This window comes from Pseudorasbora parva, chromosome 12 (genome assembly GCF_024679245.1).
Source record: "Pseudorasbora parva isolate DD20220531a chromosome 12, ASM2467924v1, whole genome shotgun sequence".
In the NCBI taxonomy this organism is placed as follows: domain Eukaryota; kingdom Metazoa; phylum Chordata; class Actinopteri; order Cypriniformes; family Gobionidae; genus Pseudorasbora; species Pseudorasbora parva.
Window position 1 is genome coordinate 4,180,629 of NC_090183.1, and position 17,585 is coordinate 4,198,213.

At 37.2% G+C, this 17,585-nt stretch overlaps 2 protein-coding genes across 2 annotated transcripts; one reads left to right on the plus strand and one right to left on the minus strand.

Annotated features, from left to right (window-relative positions):
- Window positions 1-4,104: 4,104 nt before the first annotated feature.
- LOC137093414 (retinal cone rhodopsin-sensitive cGMP 3',5'-cyclic phosphodiesterase subunit gamma-like) lies at window positions 4,105-5,681 on the minus strand. The gene is made up of 3 exons (XM_067458230.1): window positions 5,528-5,681; window positions 4,548-4,701; window positions 4,105-4,443 (listed from the first exon to the last, which is right to left on the minus strand). The coding sequence occupies exons 2-3, from the start codon at window positions 4,687-4,689 to the stop codon at window positions 4,367-4,369; spliced, it is 219 nt and encodes a 72-aa protein (XP_067314331.1). The 5' UTR covers window positions 4,690-4,701; window positions 5,528-5,681; the 3' UTR covers window positions 4,105-4,366.
- Window positions 5,682-11,531: 5,850 nt separating this feature from the next.
- LOC137093415 (endoplasmic reticulum resident protein 27) lies at window positions 11,532-17,313 on the plus strand. The gene is made up of 7 exons (XM_067458232.1): window positions 11,532-11,596; window positions 12,135-12,220; window positions 13,643-13,780; window positions 15,066-15,182; window positions 15,845-15,970; window positions 16,910-17,107; window positions 17,194-17,313. Exons 1-7 carry the CDS (start codon window positions 11,539-11,541, stop codon window positions 17,236-17,238), a joined length of 768 nt encoding a protein of 255 aa, XP_067314333.1. The 5' UTR covers window positions 11,532-11,538; the 3' UTR covers window positions 17,239-17,313.
- Window positions 17,314-17,585: the final 272 nt, after the last annotated feature.

Here is a 17,585-nt window from a genome sequence, read left to right on the forward strand (position 1 = left end):
TTTTTTACAATTGCTAAGACACATTTCTTCAATTTTTGCAATTACATAAAAAACTAGTAATTGCAACAAAGGAGAATATATTTTTGTATGTACTGCAATTATAGTATTGTATTAAACATTGAATAGTATGCTACTGAATGTCTGTAGCATTTGCAAAAGCAAAAAAAGGTCAAATAAAACTACACAAAAAGCACTGTAAATTGTGCAACAGCAAAATTAAGGTCAATGAGAGATTGATTCTGCTTTGTCATCATGTATTCATGCTGGCTCTTGCCTGAAGACTTTGTCCACATCTCTTGCCAGGTGAAGGAAAAGCCCTCTAGTCTGACACATCCAGCCTTGACAACACCTTTCTCTTTCATCAAAGGTGAAAAAACCTCTTTCTTTATCAACATCCAGTGCGCCTGTGTCACCTGTGCACCTGAACTGGCTTATGTTTTGAACAGTTATTTTGATCCCATCAATAGAAAGAAGTGTGAACAGTTTTGTAAAAACTATGACAACTGTGTTAGTTGTGTTTAACTTTTGCCTCTTTTTTTGTGTGTTTTGAGTGTTTCAAATGTATCAGTGTGATATGTGGGTGTTAGTGAGTGAGAATGTGTTTAGTTTTGCAACAAGAATGCTGTGTCTAACTGCCTGAACTTGTTTAAGGTTTTGCAGAAATAGTTATTTATTCGCCAAATTGGTTTAGACTATTGAGAATTTGGTTCAGAGAATGGGTTTAGTGTTTTAGCAAGGATTTAGCAAATTTAGAAGAATCTCAAAGTGCAACAATGGAAAAGGGAAAAATAACAAAAATGAATACACAGTGAAAATATAGAATAAAACAAACAATCAACACATTCTGAACAGAAAAGTCTTCAGTTCTGCGTTAGACTGGTCCAGGCTCTGTACTGCTCAATCCCCCGAGAGATGTTCTCTCTTCTTGTCTTCAGATTCTAGTAATCTCAAATTGGATCCAAACACAGCAGACACTCTGTGACACTCATTCTGTCTGAGGAGAACAGAGAAATATGACACACGTGTTTGAGGATCGGCCATATCCTGATCATCCAGAGAGATTTGGTGAGTGTCGTCAGGTTCTGTGTCGAGAGTCTGGCTGGATGCTGTTACTGAGAGGTTGAGTGGAGTCAGTGAGTGAATATCATTGACATATAAATGAATCAGCGGGAATAGTAGGAGACACTGCAAAATTTGGATTTAACAAATTGTCCTGGAGTCTGACCTGTTCTGATTACATAATCACTGGCCGTCACAATAATCCAAAAACCATCATTTCTGCTCCTTCATCCCTCTCTAACAGAGTAGGAGTGTTTCTGGACTGACCGGACAGTACTGTTCTTCTACAGCCTCTCTGACACTCAGAGTTTATATTATTACAGAGATAATTATTCTTTTTTCACTTCTGAGTGATTTGTGTTTGTTTTCCTCACTGGTTATCATGATTATTCACTCTTAATATGTTTAAATGTTTCTGAGGAACAGCAAGAAGAAGCATAATCTGCTGAAATGCTTCCTTTACCTTTTTGTTTTCGCTTCTGGTTCACAAATTGGATAATTTCTGAGGGTAGTTAAATAAAAGCGCTTTACAGGTACATGAGAAGAGCTTGTGCTGACAACCATTAAAAGCATGCTGGTAAATTAGTTTTATATAAAATGTATTTCTCTGAATTAATATCTTTTTTGATATTCTTGATAGTTAAACTTCACTGACCACATTACTGCAACAGCCCGGTCCTGCAGATTTGCTTTATACAACATTAGAAAGATTAGACCCTTCCTATCAGAACAGGCTGCACAACTCCTGGTTGAAGCTCTTGTTCTCTCCAGACTGGATTATTGTAATGCTCTTCTGGCTGGGCTTCCAGCATGCACTATCAAACCCTTGCAGCTGATCCAGAATGCAGCGGCGAGAGTGGTCTTTAATGAGCCGAAGAGAGCGCATGTTACGCCTCTCTTCATCAAACTGCACTGGTTGCCAATGGCTGCTCGCATCAAATTCAAGGCACTTGTTCTTGCCTACAAAACAACCACTGGCTCTGCACCAATATACCTAAACTCACTTGTTCAGACTTACACACCCTCCAGAAGCTTGCGTTCTGCGAGTGAGCGGCGCCTCGTGGTTCCATCCCAGAGAGGCGTGAAATCGCTCTCGCGGACATTTTCCTGGACCGTTCCCACCTGGTGGAATGACCTGCCGATCTCAATTCGTGCTGCCGAGTCTGTAGCCATTTTTAAAAAACATCTTAAGACACATCTTTTCCATTTGCACCTGACCAATAAAGAATAGCACTTAACTATCCATAAAATGTTGTTTGTTTGTCCAAAAATAAATAAATAAATTGTGTACTGTGCTAATTAACTGAGACTTCTTACAGCTCTTACAGGTTGTTGGCCTTGTTTGTTTCGTTGCTTCTATTGCTTTCCCCTTTTTTGTAAGTCGCTTTGGATAAAAGCGTCTGCTAAATGATTAAATGTTTCTCAGACTCTGTTTTGTTAGTGCTGATGCCTAATATGACCAAAGGATAAAACCAAGATTTCTCAAGAAAACCTTACTGTATACCATGTAAGATGCTCTTTAGGCGACTAAATATTATTTAAGGGTATTATATTGGTTAGAATATTGATAGAGGAACTGTCAATAAAGTTCCATTTATGATATTTCTCCCTTTAAAATTTCATATCATTATCGTCCCTCATACCAAGTAAGGGGATAAAATACAGTTTGTACAAAAAAGAAAAAGTCATTACACCGATGGAGTCCCCACAAAGATACCGAACTGCACAAAGAGTGCTCCCTTTATAATCACTAAAAGGCTGTCACTCATTTATCACAACCTCACAAAGTTTCGTTATATGCAGGATTGCTGACAGTTTCTACGAGCTAATGGTTCATAACCTTAAAGCTCCTGTCCGTAACTTTTTTGTGTTCAAGATTTACAAAAATTATATAATGAGAATGTATAATATGAATCTATTTTCCAAACCGTGTTTTTGTCTTACCCTGAATCATTATGGTACACTTATAATAAGTATTTATATTAGAACTATTTAAGGCCAGACTGGTAGGTACCGCTGCGGAGGAGCACAGTCCCTGCGTGATCTGCCATAGACATAAACAGAGAGAAGTAGATCCGGCTGCAATGTTCTTCCACAAGATGCATGCAGTTCTGTTTCTTAACCACTAGAGTGCAAAAAGTTACGGACCGCAGCTTTAAATATCTATAACTTACTATTCTCTAGCCTGTGTGTGCGTGCGTGCGTTTGTGCCTTTGTGTGTGTGTGCGTGTGCGTGCGTGTGTGTGTGTGTGTGTTACATCTAGTGTTTGAGAGTGTTTGTCTCGTAGAAAGAAGGATGGAAAACCGGAATATTCGAAGAAAAACAATTTCTTTTTTACTTAAAAGCATGTTAAACCCATCGTCATAGTGCTGTAATGATTTTATTTTTAACGATTTTATTATTATTATTATTATTATTATTATTATTATTATTATTATTATTATTATTAAAATATGCTGTGAAGTAAAATTGCCTCTGAGCGTGCGCAACAGACAGCCTCCGTCTCCGCGCATGCACGGAATCTGGAGGTCGCGAAAGTTAAAGGGTTGCAGTGTAGTGCCTTATCGAAAATTGCCTTTTGGTATAGGCTACGCAAAAAAACTAAAAAACGATATAACACTGCACCTTAATCATGTACAATTTTAAAAACTGTTCCTATAGGAGCTCCAGCAAAAAACAAAAAAAATAGTAGGCTAGGCATATGCTGGTTAGTAGCCTATAAAAATAGCTTTATAAAAAGCCCTTCTAAAATGTATTTATCTGAATTAATATCTTAGTATTTCTCAGACTGTATTTTTTTAGTGCCGATGATGACTAACGATTATAAAACCAAGATTTTACACTTTTCATTGTTGGAGGTTTATATTTGAACAAATTGAAATGAATGAACTTGTTGCATAATGGACAAGTTCTGAAAGAGAAAAGACCAGTCACATAAATGTATGGGAAAATACATTTTTTATTGTGTTCTATTGTCAAATCGATGGTTTTAACCATGATGACTTGATTCTGACAGACACAATCACATTTACAGTTTTAAAAAAATAAAGTCAATTTGTACTGCATGATATTGCGGCTCTGAGATCGATTCCTCCTGCTAAGAGCTCCAGTGATGCGTTGAGAGAATAGAGTCCCGAGTCATTTGTCCCCAAAACATGTTTAATCATGTCGCATCCTCTCTGTGTGTTGGGCTGAAAGCATCTTCCGCTGGTTCAGTCTCAGTGTGAGTGGATAATTCTCTAACATTAGATGATCCTCTGACCAAAGGTCTCCAGCACAGAGCAGGATGAAGGTTGGCTGGATGTGCTACACAATTCCATATTTTGCCAGATCACTGAGCTCCATGTCACCAAAAGCTTCCCATGGGCAAACCACAGTGATGTCTGTAAAAACCAGAGAAGGAACGCGGTCAGATTCATCGCTGGATGTCATTAAAACACTGAAACAATATTTACGTCATGAAAACCAATTAAATATCTCTCTTTACCCGTGCCGAGACCCTCCATTCCAGGGATTTCATCTCCGAAGCCTTTCTGGCCAGGTTTAGGAGCCTTGCTCTTGAAGGTGCGAGTGGTCCTCTGCTTGAACTTTGGTGGCCCTCTCTTCTCAACGGGTGCTGGATCGTCCATTTCTGTCACTTACTGAAATATAAACAGCATATCTTTCCTTAAAAACGGGACTATATTGTCCGCTTTATAGTGTCCTCAACAGGTTAGCTGTTAGTCTTCTCATTTTGGGATTTTGTTAATCCTAATCTGCTGGTTACACAATGAGTAGGTTTATTTACCAACATCTGTTTTGCCTTGTGATATATACAGACAGTGTGAATGATAAGCTCTTACATAATCGTGCTAATCTCGAAGAGGAGATGCCCAGCGCTCTAATTCAAGGCATTAGCATCACATTTAGCCTGTAGCCGACTTCTGGGATTCTGGGAGAAATGTGTCTGAGTTTCTGTTTTTAGTCTATTTTTTGCCTAAACTTGCTGTAGAATGTGTACGGTACATTTCAGCTTCACCTGGAAACATAATGTAAGTTTGCAAGTTTTTGAGGCTGTAATTGAAGCTTGTTTCCATGTTGCTTCTGACTTTTTTTCTTGCAATTCCAACTTTATATTCTGTGGCTGAAAGAAGTATCCATGGTCATCTCTGCACAACACCTGTAGTTTAATGATCAACTGAATGTCTGTCATTTTGACTCACATTTTGCTTTTCCTTTTTGTTAAATTTCCTCTCAATCACTAAATCTGTCGGTTCTTTATCAGCCCACAAATATATTTCTCTCTTTCTGTTTTGTCTTTATGTTCTGTGGTTTTCTCCTCATGTTCCTCAGCTCAGAATTCCTGCTCTCAGTAAATCATGCGTTGTGTATTTACAGTCAGAGTAAAACTGAATTAAATAGCATAATATTGACCTGACTGTTTCTCATTGTGCTGTAAATGTGTCTCAGGTGAGGAGAATCTCTTACCGTGTGCTGGAGTTTCTGGCTCTTCTGGTGGTTTTCTTCGCTTCTCTTCTGCGATGTCTCGCTTCAGCTCGTGTCCAGTGTCTCTGCCGGCCGCTTTTATAGCGCTCGACTAATCTTCTGATCCTCAAATGCCTCCCACAGAAACAGATAGAGGGATCAGGAGATTGACCCATGGGGTATTTTAAGCCCTTCAGGCTCTTCCAGCTGAGGAAACATGTGTGGTAACAGTCATAGTTTATCACCAACATCTGCAGTTTGTCTGACAGACATGAACGCCATATGATGAAATATGATGAATGTGTGTTCAAACACCTTTATGGGCTGTTTTTTCGTGGTCTTTTAGGGAAATGAGTTGATTAATATGTAAGACTTTCTCTATCCTCAGTTTTCATCTACTTTTCACATTATCAACACATCCCAATTTAAACCCCATTTAAAGAACGTTGTGCTAACTTTCCCATTAAGTTTCTTCTGAATGTTCTCTGAAAGTTTAAATGTTTTACAAACGTGAAGAAAATATTCCATTTGATCATTTTGCAAACATTATGAACATTACTTTTGAATGTTCTATAAACATGAATGATGTATAAATAAAGTTTTTGTGCTGTTTTGAGAACATTATTAAAGACCAGATAACTTCGAACAAGGTTGTTCATAACTTTGAGAGAAAATTCTGAGAACGTTGCCTTTACGCTGCATCCTTAATTTTAATGCTCTTTTTATTTTCCATAATAAATACTATACACCAAATAACCCACATTTTGTGTTTATTCATGTTTCTGATCTCAGGTCAGGCTATTCAAGTCTCTAACCAGCAACTGTTAAAATGTAAAGACGACTTCACTGCTCATATGCGTTTTTAGCTTCAAGCAGCTAAAAAAAAAAGGCAGCAGATATTCTGAGAAACACATGCCTGCTTTACCCTGATCCTGAACATACGATTATAGCTGAACTTTACTAATTAAAGAATTAGCAGCTCTAATCCACAATCCCGATTGGCTGTCCTTATATAATCTGCTCATTAACATATACTGTAATGTTCTCGTGTGTGTTTGTTTATTCGGTGCTGTGTTCAACACATCTATATCTGATCAGCTCAAGTTCTTTGGATGGGATTTATATGAGACTTTGTCTTGGAAATTTCCCACTTCTGAAGTCGGAATCATGATTTTGTTGCATTTGTTTTCAGCATAAATATGAATCATGAAGGACAGGTTCATTCTTCCCTATTTTTTTGGGGCAATCTTAATAGATTCAATATCCAGCAAAATCTTTATAAAAAGTAGCGTCACATTAATAGACATCCATATATAAACATTCACTATATCTGATATAGTGATATATCAGATATAGGGGTGGCAGTGGCTCAGTGGTTCATGTAGGTTGTTTACAAACCGAAAGGTTGGTGGTTCAATCCCCGGTTCCACCTGACCAAGTGTCGAGGTGTCCATGAGCAAGACACCTAACCCCAGCTGCTCCCGACGAGCTGGATGGTGCCTTACATGGCTGACATCGCCGTCGGTGTATGAATGGGTGAATGCGAGGCAAAATGGAAAGCGCTTTGGATGGCCATAGGGTCTGTTAAAAGTGCTATATAAATGCAGTCCATTTACCATATAATATATCTGATTTTAGTCAAATAAATGCTGATTTTGCTGTGTAATATACACTGTAAAAAAAACACGTAATTTTACGGTAATAGTCTGTATTTTTAAACATAATTTTCCTGTTTTTTCATTATACAGTGAAATGCGTGTTATTTTACAGATATTTGCTGTAATTTAAATTTTGGCTATTAAATTTACGGGAATTCCTTGTATTTTGGTATTACATCAAATTTCCGTTTTTTAAGAGGAAATTTCTGTATTTTTACATAAGTTTGATTAATATTTTACAGATTTTTTTCTGTAAAAATAGAAAAAAGGAAATTAATGTATACTGTAAAAAAACTTAATTTTACGGTAATAGTCTGTATTCTTTTACAGAATTTTCCTGTTTTTTCATTATACAGTGAAATGCCTGTTGTTTTACAGATATTTGCTGTAATTTATATTTTGACTATTAAATTTACGGAAATTGCTTGTATTTTGGTATTACATCAAATTTCAATTTTTTAAGAGGAAATTTCCGTTTTTTTACGTGTTGGTTATTTTCTGTTATTTTACAGTTTTTTTCTGGTGCCCCAGCTGCCGGAATATTTCCGTTTTTTTACGGGTATTTTTTTTACAGTGTACATACAGCCTATGCATCGAATGGTTATGTAAATACTCGGGTATCAGAATGATCTTAGAGTTTCAGTCATGAATGTAGTTTGAAAGGCTTCTCATATCCAATGTTCATGTACATGAAGGCAACATTAGACTTTCATGAGCATCTCTTCAGGTCTGATCTTTGAGGCAAATCTAGAAATGGACATCGCTGTCATAACACTAAAAAAATCTGTAAAATTAGGACACAATGTACTGTATTAATTTAACAGAATTTCATATATTAATCATTTATTTTAGTTTTACCTGTGATTAGAATTTTGAACTTCACTGCGTTTATGTTAGGGTTAACAGAAATGTCCGTAAATAATGTCCAAGCTGCCAGTCCTTTTTTCTTTATTTTAAGGATTTATTTTTTACACTGCATAAAGCCACACAGTTCAGCACATGTGCTTTTCTCTTTGATTTCACATCTCTTCAGAAACGGCACTGACCTCTGACCTTACCTCTAGGTTAAATGTTGCATAACTGTTGCATATCTGTATGAAAACAGTTCCTTTTTAACTCTGAGCTGAGCATTAGCTCTAATTTAAATCCTGACTCTTTAGATCCAGTGGTGAGAAGAGACTGCTCTTAATCTCTCCTGATGTGAACCTGTTAACTAGATCAGGGAGTGTTGTAACACATCAGTTTAACCGATTACAAACCAGCACATACACAGCCACCGGCCGCCTGAGGTGACAGCAGAAGCTGTATGTGAAAATCCAGCTAACGTTCCTATCAAGTTATGAAAATGTTCTTTTTTTATGTTCTTTTCTTGGTTTGCAAATATTAAAGGAATATTCAATTTTGTCATTTTTCAAACACTATGGGAATGTTACTTTTGAATGTTTTGAAACAAGTAGTAACATTTTAAAAAGCAAGTAACATTTTTGTGCTAACATTTTGTCAACATTATAAAACACCAGATAAACTTTAATGTTACTGGAAGAACGTTTGTTCATAACTTTGAGAGAACATTGGCAGAATGTTAACAAAAGATCTGAGAATGTTAGCTGGGAGTATAATAAGTAGCCAATAATTAGACATCTTGGTCATGTTAAAGGGTTAGTTCACCCAAAAATGAAATTGATGTCATTAATGACTCACCCTAATGTCGTTCCACACCCGTAAGACCTCCGTTCATCATCAGAACACAGTTCAACCCGATCACACATAAATGCGTATAAATAGTACGAGTGTGCAATGTCGTGGAATGTATACGCCAAAACTCATTTTGGCGTGCATATGATACGCTGTTTTTCGCGTGCATATGATACGCACTTTATGGCGTATATATGACACACGCTTGGGTAGGTTTAGGGTGGTGGGGTGGGGGGTTCGTATGTATAATACGCCATAAAATGCGTATCATATGCACGCGAAAAACAGCGTGCCATAGACACGCCAAAATGAGTTTTGGCGTATACATTCCACGACATTGCACACGTACTATTTATACGCATTTTTGTGAGAATACCCTGGATATTTTATATTTAGTCCAACAGCGTATCTAAGTGTATGCACACTATACTGTCCATGTTCAGAAAGGGAATAAAAACATCATCAGAGTAGTCCATATGAGACATCAGTTAGTTCATTAGAATCTCTTGAAGCGTCGAAAATACATTTTGGTCAGGAAATAGAAAAAATTTTACTTTATTCAGCATTGTCTTCTCTTCCGTGGTGTTTTCAAACCTTAAATAAAGATTAAAACGGTTATGAATCAGCGGATTGATTCATGATTCGGATCGCATGCCAAACTGCTGAAATCAAGTGACATTGGCGATCCGAATCATGAATCAATACACTGATTCATAACCGTTTGAATCTTTATTTAAGGTTTGAAAACAAACGCGTCGCAAACAAGTCGCAGTGTTTGCTATTTTTGGACCAAAATGTATTTTGGATGCGTCAAGAGATTCTAATGAACCCACTGATGTCTCATATGGACTACTGTGATGATGTTTTTATTCCCTTTCTGGATATGGACAGTAAAGTGTGCATACACTTGCATATGCTCTCGGACTAAATCTAAAATATCTTAAACTGTGTTCTGAAGATGAACGGAGGTCTTACGGGTGTGGAACGACATAAGGGGAAGTCAGTAATGACACACACTTCATTTTTGGGTGAATTAACCCTTTAATGAATGTTAAATGACAGAAGGGAACAGAAATATCAGCCGACGGCAGGATTAAAACAAAGATTGCTGCACACTGTTGTGTTATTCCTGATGATATACTGTTTTATATTCACTTTATATCTGTTTGTTATTGTGAAATAAGATCTTAAACATTTTTTAAATAAAAACACTCACCTTCAAATTAAATGAGAGCTTCACAGCATCTAATAATTATTTTGAGCACATTTGCACTTTTTATTTCCACTATAGTTTTATGTCCATGTTTTCTGTTTACTGGCGTGAGAGCGGGGAAATCTGTCACATGAGATCCAATAGCAAAACACAACCATCCAATCAGTTCCCCACGGACAAATTCAAGCCCTGCCCTTCGTTTGATCTTGTTTCAGAAGCATTTCACTCAGATATACGACACAATAGAGAAGACTAGTGCAATTTCTGTTTCATGCTGACTTTAGATGTCATTTTCAATATAAGGAGTCAGTGGAGAAGGTGCCTGACGGTGGTCTGGGATCAGTTTGATTTGGAGAGAGTCAGCAGATGTGTCCCCGACTCACACACCATCACCTGCGGATTCGCCTGGAAGTGTCTCTCCATGTCAGGTGTGTGTCCTCAGATCACATCACACCTGACAACACACTCTCAACTACATACCCAAATGTCTGTGGTGTATTTTATGATAATCCATACAAAAGAAGCACTTCATAATCTGAGTAAAAATATTTTTAAATTCAATTTTCTTTAGCTGTATATATAACACGGATATTTTAAGAGACATGTCTTTTTTGTTTGTTTTTTCGTTTTTTGCTCATATTAGTCCCGGGATGTTTTTGCAAAACGTTCGTAGGTCATCCCGAACCTAGAATTGATGCAAATAGGCACTGTTTAATTGTATTTATTTATTTATTTATTTATTTATTTATTTATTTATTTATTTATTTATTTATTTATTTATTTATTTATTTATTTGTTTGTTTGTTTGTTTGTTTGTTTGTTTGTTTGTTTACTTATTTGTTTTTCAGTGTTATTTATTTATGTTTATTTGTTTGTTTGCTTAATTATTTTGTATTGTTTTTCATTGTGTTAATTATTTTTTAATTTTTTTACGCAGGCTTATTTATTTATTTATTTTGTGTTGTTTTGTTTTTTATCTGTTGTGGATCACTTGTTGGGATTCATTCTTTTGTTTTATGTTAAACTATAGAATTAAAAATATATATTTCTTAAAATCATTATGGACCCTTATAAAAAAATGACAAATGTGAAGCATGCAGCGATCTTCTGATGTCCAGCTTTCTGCTTTGTCCCTTGAGTTTCAGTGTAAATCTCTCACTTGTAACCACTGATTGCATTTTACAACATTGTGTTTCAGCACTGAGGCTTATTTTCCAAATGAGTTTCATTCAGGAAGAAAAGCAACATGTGTGTCTTCAGTGACACGTAATCCAAAGCGTCTGACCGGACCGTGATCTGCACACCTGTCTGATTCACACAGCTCCACCAATCAGCATCAGCCCACAGACAGTCATGTGACCAGCGGACGGACCCCAACATACAAGAGCATAAGGGGTGGGCTTCCTCTGTCTTTCTTTCTTCTCAGTTTGTCCATATTTAATGCAGTCATGATGTTTCTCGTTGTATTTTCTTTATTGACTGTGTGTGTGAGCGCAGAAGATCAAGGTAAGCTGTCAGGAGACTTTAAACATCATTAAACTGTCAATAATATTATCTGTTGTCTTGCAGAAATGCTTTTCATAAGCTTAAACTATGATAATGTTTTTGACCACTAGATGCCAAAAGGTTAAAGGTTATGAACTAACATTCTTCCAATAACGTTAATAGAACATTTATTAAAAGTGTAATAACGCTCTCAAAAAACATAAATCGTTCATGTAGCGTTTTAGTTCATCTCACATTTCTAAAAGGTTTTTACTTGTTTTAGAACATTCCCACAATGCTTGAAGAATGCTTAAAGTTTGCACAACCAAGAAAAGGTGTTTTCAAAACTGAACGTTTTAAACGTTCCGAAATAATGTTTTTATAACCTAAAAGTTCTTAGAACATTTTGTTGGCTGGGTGCTTGGATGCTTGTATCATTGCAAAATTAATCCGCAGAGCTCTAATCTGCTAAATGTGACTATAAGGCATGAATTTATTAATACATGATTTTCTAGTGCAATCTCTAAAACCTGAATTATTCAGTTGTGTTGATCTGCAGAGAGTGCCTTCCTCAGACTGAAGGATGTTCCTGCGGCCGAGGCCTTCATCGACGCAGCTGAAGTGGCTGTCATCGGGTTCTTTGAGGTGAGTGTGAGAGAGTGTGTGTGTGTGTGTGTGTGTGTGTGTGTGTGTGTGTGTGTGTGTGTGTGTGTGTGTGTGTGTGTGTGTGTGTGAGGGCATGTTTTTGTGAAATATGAGGACACAAATGTGTATAATGACATGGGTATGACATTACAAGGAGAGGGTGAAATATGAGGACAATGGCCATGTCCCCACTTTTCAAAATGCTTATAAATCATGCAGGAGGAGTGTTTTTAGAAAGTTAAAATGCAGAATGTTTCCTGTGATGGGCAGGTTTAGGGGCAGTGTGTGTGTGTGTGTGTGTGTTTGTGTGTGTGTGTGTGTGTGTGTGTGTGTGTGTGTGTGTGTGTGTGTGTGTGTGTGTGTGTGTGTGTGTGTGTGTGTGTGTGTGTGTGTGTGTGTGTGTGTGTGTGTGTGTGTGTGTGTGTGTGTGTGTGTGTGTGTGTGTGTGTGTGTGTGTGTCTGTGTGTGTGTGTGTGTGTGTCTGTGTGTGTCTGTGTGTGTGTGATGGGTAGGTTTAGGGGCAGGGGCAGTGTAAGGCGATATAAAATACGGTTTATATGGTATAAAAACCATTACGCCTATGAAATGTCCCCACATTTAAAAAAAAAAAAAACATGTGTGTGTGTGTGTGGCTATGTTTTTGTGAAATATGAGGACACAAATATGTATAATGACATGGGTATGACATAGGTATTACAAGGAGAGTGTGAAATATGAGGACATTGGCAATATCCCCACTTTTCAAAATGCTTATAAATCATGCAGGATGAATTTTTTTAGAAAGTAAAAATGCAGATTGTTTCCTGTGATGGGTAGGTTTAGGGGCAGAGTGTGTGTGTGTGTGTGTGTGTGTGTGTGTGTGTGTGTGTGTGTGTGTGTGTGTGTGTGTGTGTGTGTGTGTGTGTGTGTGTGTGTGTGTGTGTGTGTGTGTGTGTGTGTGTGTGTGTGTGTGTGTGTGTGATGGGTAGGTTTAGAAGCAGGGGCAGTGCAAGGGGATAGAAAATACGGTTTGTATGGTATAAAAACCATTACGCCTATGGAATGTCCCCACATTTCACAAAAATGTGTGTGCGTGTGTGTGTGTTCAGTCAATATGGCTGGACAGAACGTGGAAGTGAATTTCCCCAATGAGTCTCCGCTGGTCTCAGGAAATGACTGCCATTGTGGAATCCCAGAATGCAGAGTCCTCTGGCCCAACTCTCCGTGCGGAGGAGGAACAGGGCCGGAATTGTGGGAGCGTCTCTGTACTTGTGGGATTGGCACCTTCAGCGCTCCATAAACAGACACGGGTGCAGCTCAACGAGAGCCCACAGATCCGGCATAATATGAGCTGTTCTCCGAATGAAGTTACAGTCGTTTTCAGCTGCAGAGCTCATGTATGATCAGTGTTCATGTCTGCGATTCTCTCTGTCTCTTCAACAGACTGAAGCTGCCCACGGATATAAAGAGTTTTTGGCTGCCGCTAAACAGATGGAGGCACTTCCTGCTGCCCTGTGCAGTGAAAAGGAAGTTTGGGCCAAATATGGCATTGCCTCCGACTCCATCTCCATCTTCAGGAAGGTAAAAACACAGCTAACAGAGAACATTCTCAGAACGTTGCTCTTAAAGAGTTAGTTCACCCAAAAAAGAAAATTGCCCCATGATTTACTCACCCTCAAGCCATCCTAGGTGTAAATTACTTTCTTCTTCCAGACGAATACAATCAGAGTTATATTAAAAATGTCCTGGCTAATCCAAGCTTTATAATGGCAGCCCAAAATTTGAAGCCCAAAAAAGTGCATCCATCCATTAAAGTAATCCACACAGCTCCAGGGGTTAATAAAGGCCTTCTGAAGCGAGTGAATGGGTTTGTGTTAGAAAAATATCCATTATTAAGAATACCTTCTGACGGACCGCCTTCCGTATTCAACTTACAAAGAAATGTAATGCCTGTCGCAGCTCAAAATGCTTTACGCTGTTTGGCGGAAGCTAGATATTTCACTTTATAACATGTTAAAGCTACACTGTGTGATATTTTCCCTCATCTAGCTTTGAAAAGGTATTTGACCATCCAGTGAATAATAGTTTCTGTTCCTCTCAATCCTGATTTCGTTTTAACTCCTACGGTGGCCGATTTAGTCCAAGATTAGCATGGCAACCCCCCTCTTCACATTCGACACGGTGCCATCGAGTGTTAAAACGCGAAACTCGAAGCTTGAATTTAAGGGTATGTCCCTCTATGGCTAATGTACTTTTAAGATGGAGGGGCAACATGGCGACCGGCATTCGAACCCCTCATCCGTATGTATTTTCAATGGCATATTATAAACTTACACGAATACTTTATTACTTGAAAGAAGTAAATATACATTAATTAGCACATATATTTTTGAAAGAACTAAGTGTTTTTAGCTAAGAATAAACTAAAAAAGTTACACAGTGTAGCTTTAAATTTTAATATTTTTCTTTTTTTTACTCTCCCTTTTGAGTGTCATGGCAAAGCATGCTGGGAAAAGAGAAATCCAAAGCTATTAAATTTAAGTTTGTCTAAATTAAAAGAAACAAGTTCATAAAACTCAAAACAATGAGACAATTCAGATTACTTAAAATGTGTCAGTTTTGTGAACTCAAAAGAAAAGATAAATATCTAAATACTCATAAAAGTTAATTTGATTAAACTTTTTTTTTAATTTGAGTTGACTAGCAACAAATAATTTTGAGTTAGGGTTTATGGTGGTTTACTGTGTGTGTGTGTGTGTGTGTGTGTGTGTGTGTGTGTGTGTGTGTGTGTGTGTGTGTGTGTGTGTGTGTGTGTGTGTGTGTGTGTGTGTGTGTGTGTGTGTGTGTGTGTGTGTGTGTGTTACAGGCTGATCTTCATCAGGAGCACCTGAAGCTGTCAGAGGTCAAGAAACTTGATGCTGATGGACTCGTACGCTTTATGACCATGAATAACGTTCGCTACGTCACAGAGTATAATCAAGCGGTACTGAACATACAAACACTCACCTCAACTTTTTGTCTCGTCTCCCTTCTAGTAGCTTTGTAATGTTAATCTGATTATATATAATTCTGTTATGTAATTAAAATTATTGTAATAACTAGTGCAATGAAGATATAGCTACTGTAGGTAAAAGCATATTTTGATACAGTTAAAGAAATCTGTAAAATTTCATCAAAAGTATTTAATCAAGGCACTGTTTTGATTGAATAAACACAATGAAAAATGATACAAACAGGGGCAGCTTAAAATTATGTTGTGACAGAATGCCTATTCATAATTTATAGTCTAGTTGTTTTTTTTTTGTGTGTGTTTTTTTAGGCCTACCGGTATCAAATTTTTAAAATAATTTCATATGTATCAATTCATAACATTATTTCCGCTATTGTAATGGCTGTGGTGTAAATGCATGTAGCCTACTCTGTGCTGCGTTCAGTAGTTCGTGATGTTTGTGTCTCAGGTGCTTTATTTGATCCGCCTTTTTAGTGTAAAAAAATTGCCTCAAGGAAACGACTCTAAAGATGCTTTTTGGGATATTTTGTTATGTTTCATGTCGCTGGAGAAAAAGTCGTGAACGTGTAGTTTTGCAGTGTTTCACAGGAAGACGAATCACTACGATTTCGTGTGTGTGTGTGTGTGTGTGTCAGTCTGCGGTGGGTCTGTTTCAGTCTGAGGTGAAGACGCACGTGCTGCTGTTGGCCGACAGAGGGCGCGCGCAATCCGACCCGCTGCAGGAGCGCTTCAGAGATCTCGCTCAAAAATACACTGGCAAGGTAATAAAGGAGCGCGACGCGAAAGGGGTCGATTTCGTCGCATTGAACCGACGGAGAAAGTGTTAATTAAAGGGATGAAAGGGTGAAGTCTCACTGTTTTACCCTCTCAATGGGATTAAGAGCTTCTGAACTGATTACACAAGCACTCCGCCCACTTGACCCTAATATTATCCTAATATTCATGCCAGATCATTCCAGGCCCCTTCCAGAACTTTCAGAAATAGTGCAAAAGTGTATGAGACGAAAAAAAGAAAATCAAATATTAATATTATATTAATATAATAGTATTAATATAGCCAACACAAAATTCATAAAACTAGAAACATGCTAATCAATAGGCATATAGTAGAAAACAGCAGTAAACATTTGGCTTAAACTAGGTGAACCTCTTATTTTATATTAAAATTTTTCAAGTTTTTCAAACTGGGCGTTGCAAAAGAGTGACAGAGGGGGTCCATGGAAAAGTCCAGAAAAATAAAATAATAATAATAATAATAATAATAATAATAATAATAATAATAATAATAATAATGATGATGATAATAATAAAAGTTTGATTAAAATTAATGAGTAAAGCAATAAACTAAATCTAAATAAAAAAATGTTGTTCATTATTAATCTATTTAATAAATTAAGTTAGATTCAAATATATAAAATAAAAATGATCTAGGCCTATAAATAAAAAATATATTAAAATTAAATAGGCCTAAATAAACAAGACATAAATAATTCATATAATTATACATTACAAGCATACATCAAGTAGAACAAAATATGTAACTGAAACTAATTTCATATTTATAATATTATTTGTGTCCCTCACATGATCATATTCGGGGGTTCGTGGCATTTAAAAGATCGGAAACCCCTGAGCGAGAGGACCTGATCACTGTTTTGTGATTTTAGTGCAGATTACTGAATGTTTTTTGTGAAACGCAGATGTTGTTTGTGCTGGTCAACGGAGGAGAGAAATCAAACGCCCGCGTGCTGGAGTACTTTGGCCTGAAGTCACGTGACCTGCCGCGGATCGGCATTTATGATGGCACCTTGGACAAGAAATGGCTCATGCCGTCGGGTGAAATCACTACTGAGCGTGTGCAGAACTTCTGTGACTCTTTCCTGGACGGAGAACTGCAGGTGAGGTTCTCAATTACAGAAGATGGAAATCCACTGGTGTTAATATTAACACTGTACTGAGTGTCTGATCGTCTTCTTTCTAACAGAAGCAGAAAGAGGCTGAAACAACTGAAGACAAGACTGAACTATAACATGATCCTTCGTTTCCTTCATTAAAAATATTAAATGAAATATAGTGGATCCTGTTTGGAGTTCATTATGGGACCCCTTTGATCAGGGATTATCAAACTGTGATAAATAAAAAAAACATGAACATGACTCCACTACTAATACATAATGGAGCTTGCACCAAATTAACAAAAATATGTTCTAAAATGTTTTTAATGTTCCCATTAAGTTATGAAAGCGTTTGTTCAATACATTCCGTTTTTTATTTGAGCGTTAAAAGGCACTTCAGTGCTGGGAAGATGAATCTGTATTTAAACTGGGTCATTAATGTAGTAGAAATGTGAAATTATTTTTTTATTTGGTGCTTTTT

What these genes read in the sequence shown, in the direction of transcription:
- LOC137093414 (XM_067458230.1), bottom strand. Translation starts at nt 4,689, where the DNA reads ATGGACGATCCAGCACCCGTTGAGAAGAGAGGGCCACCAAAGTTCAAG. An exon ending in AATGGAGGGTCTCGGCACGG is followed by an intron (nt 4,444 to 4,547) that starts GTAAAGAGAGAT and finishes TGGTTTTTACAG; the next exon opens with ACATCACTGTGGTTTGCCCA.
- LOC137093415 (XM_067458232.1), top strand. Translation starts at nt 11,539, where the DNA reads ATGATGTTTCTCGTTGTATTTTCTTTATTGACTGTGTGTGTGAGCGCA. An exon ending in CTGTCATCGGGTTCTTTGAG is followed by an intron (nt 12,221 to 13,642) that starts GTGAGTGTGAGA and finishes TCTCTTCAACAG; the next exon opens with ACTGAAGCTGCCCACGGATA. An exon ending in CTCAAAAATACACTGGCAAG is followed by an intron (nt 15,971 to 16,909) that starts GTAATAAAGGAG and finishes TGTGAAACGCAG; the next exon opens with ATGTTGTTTGTGCTGGTCAA.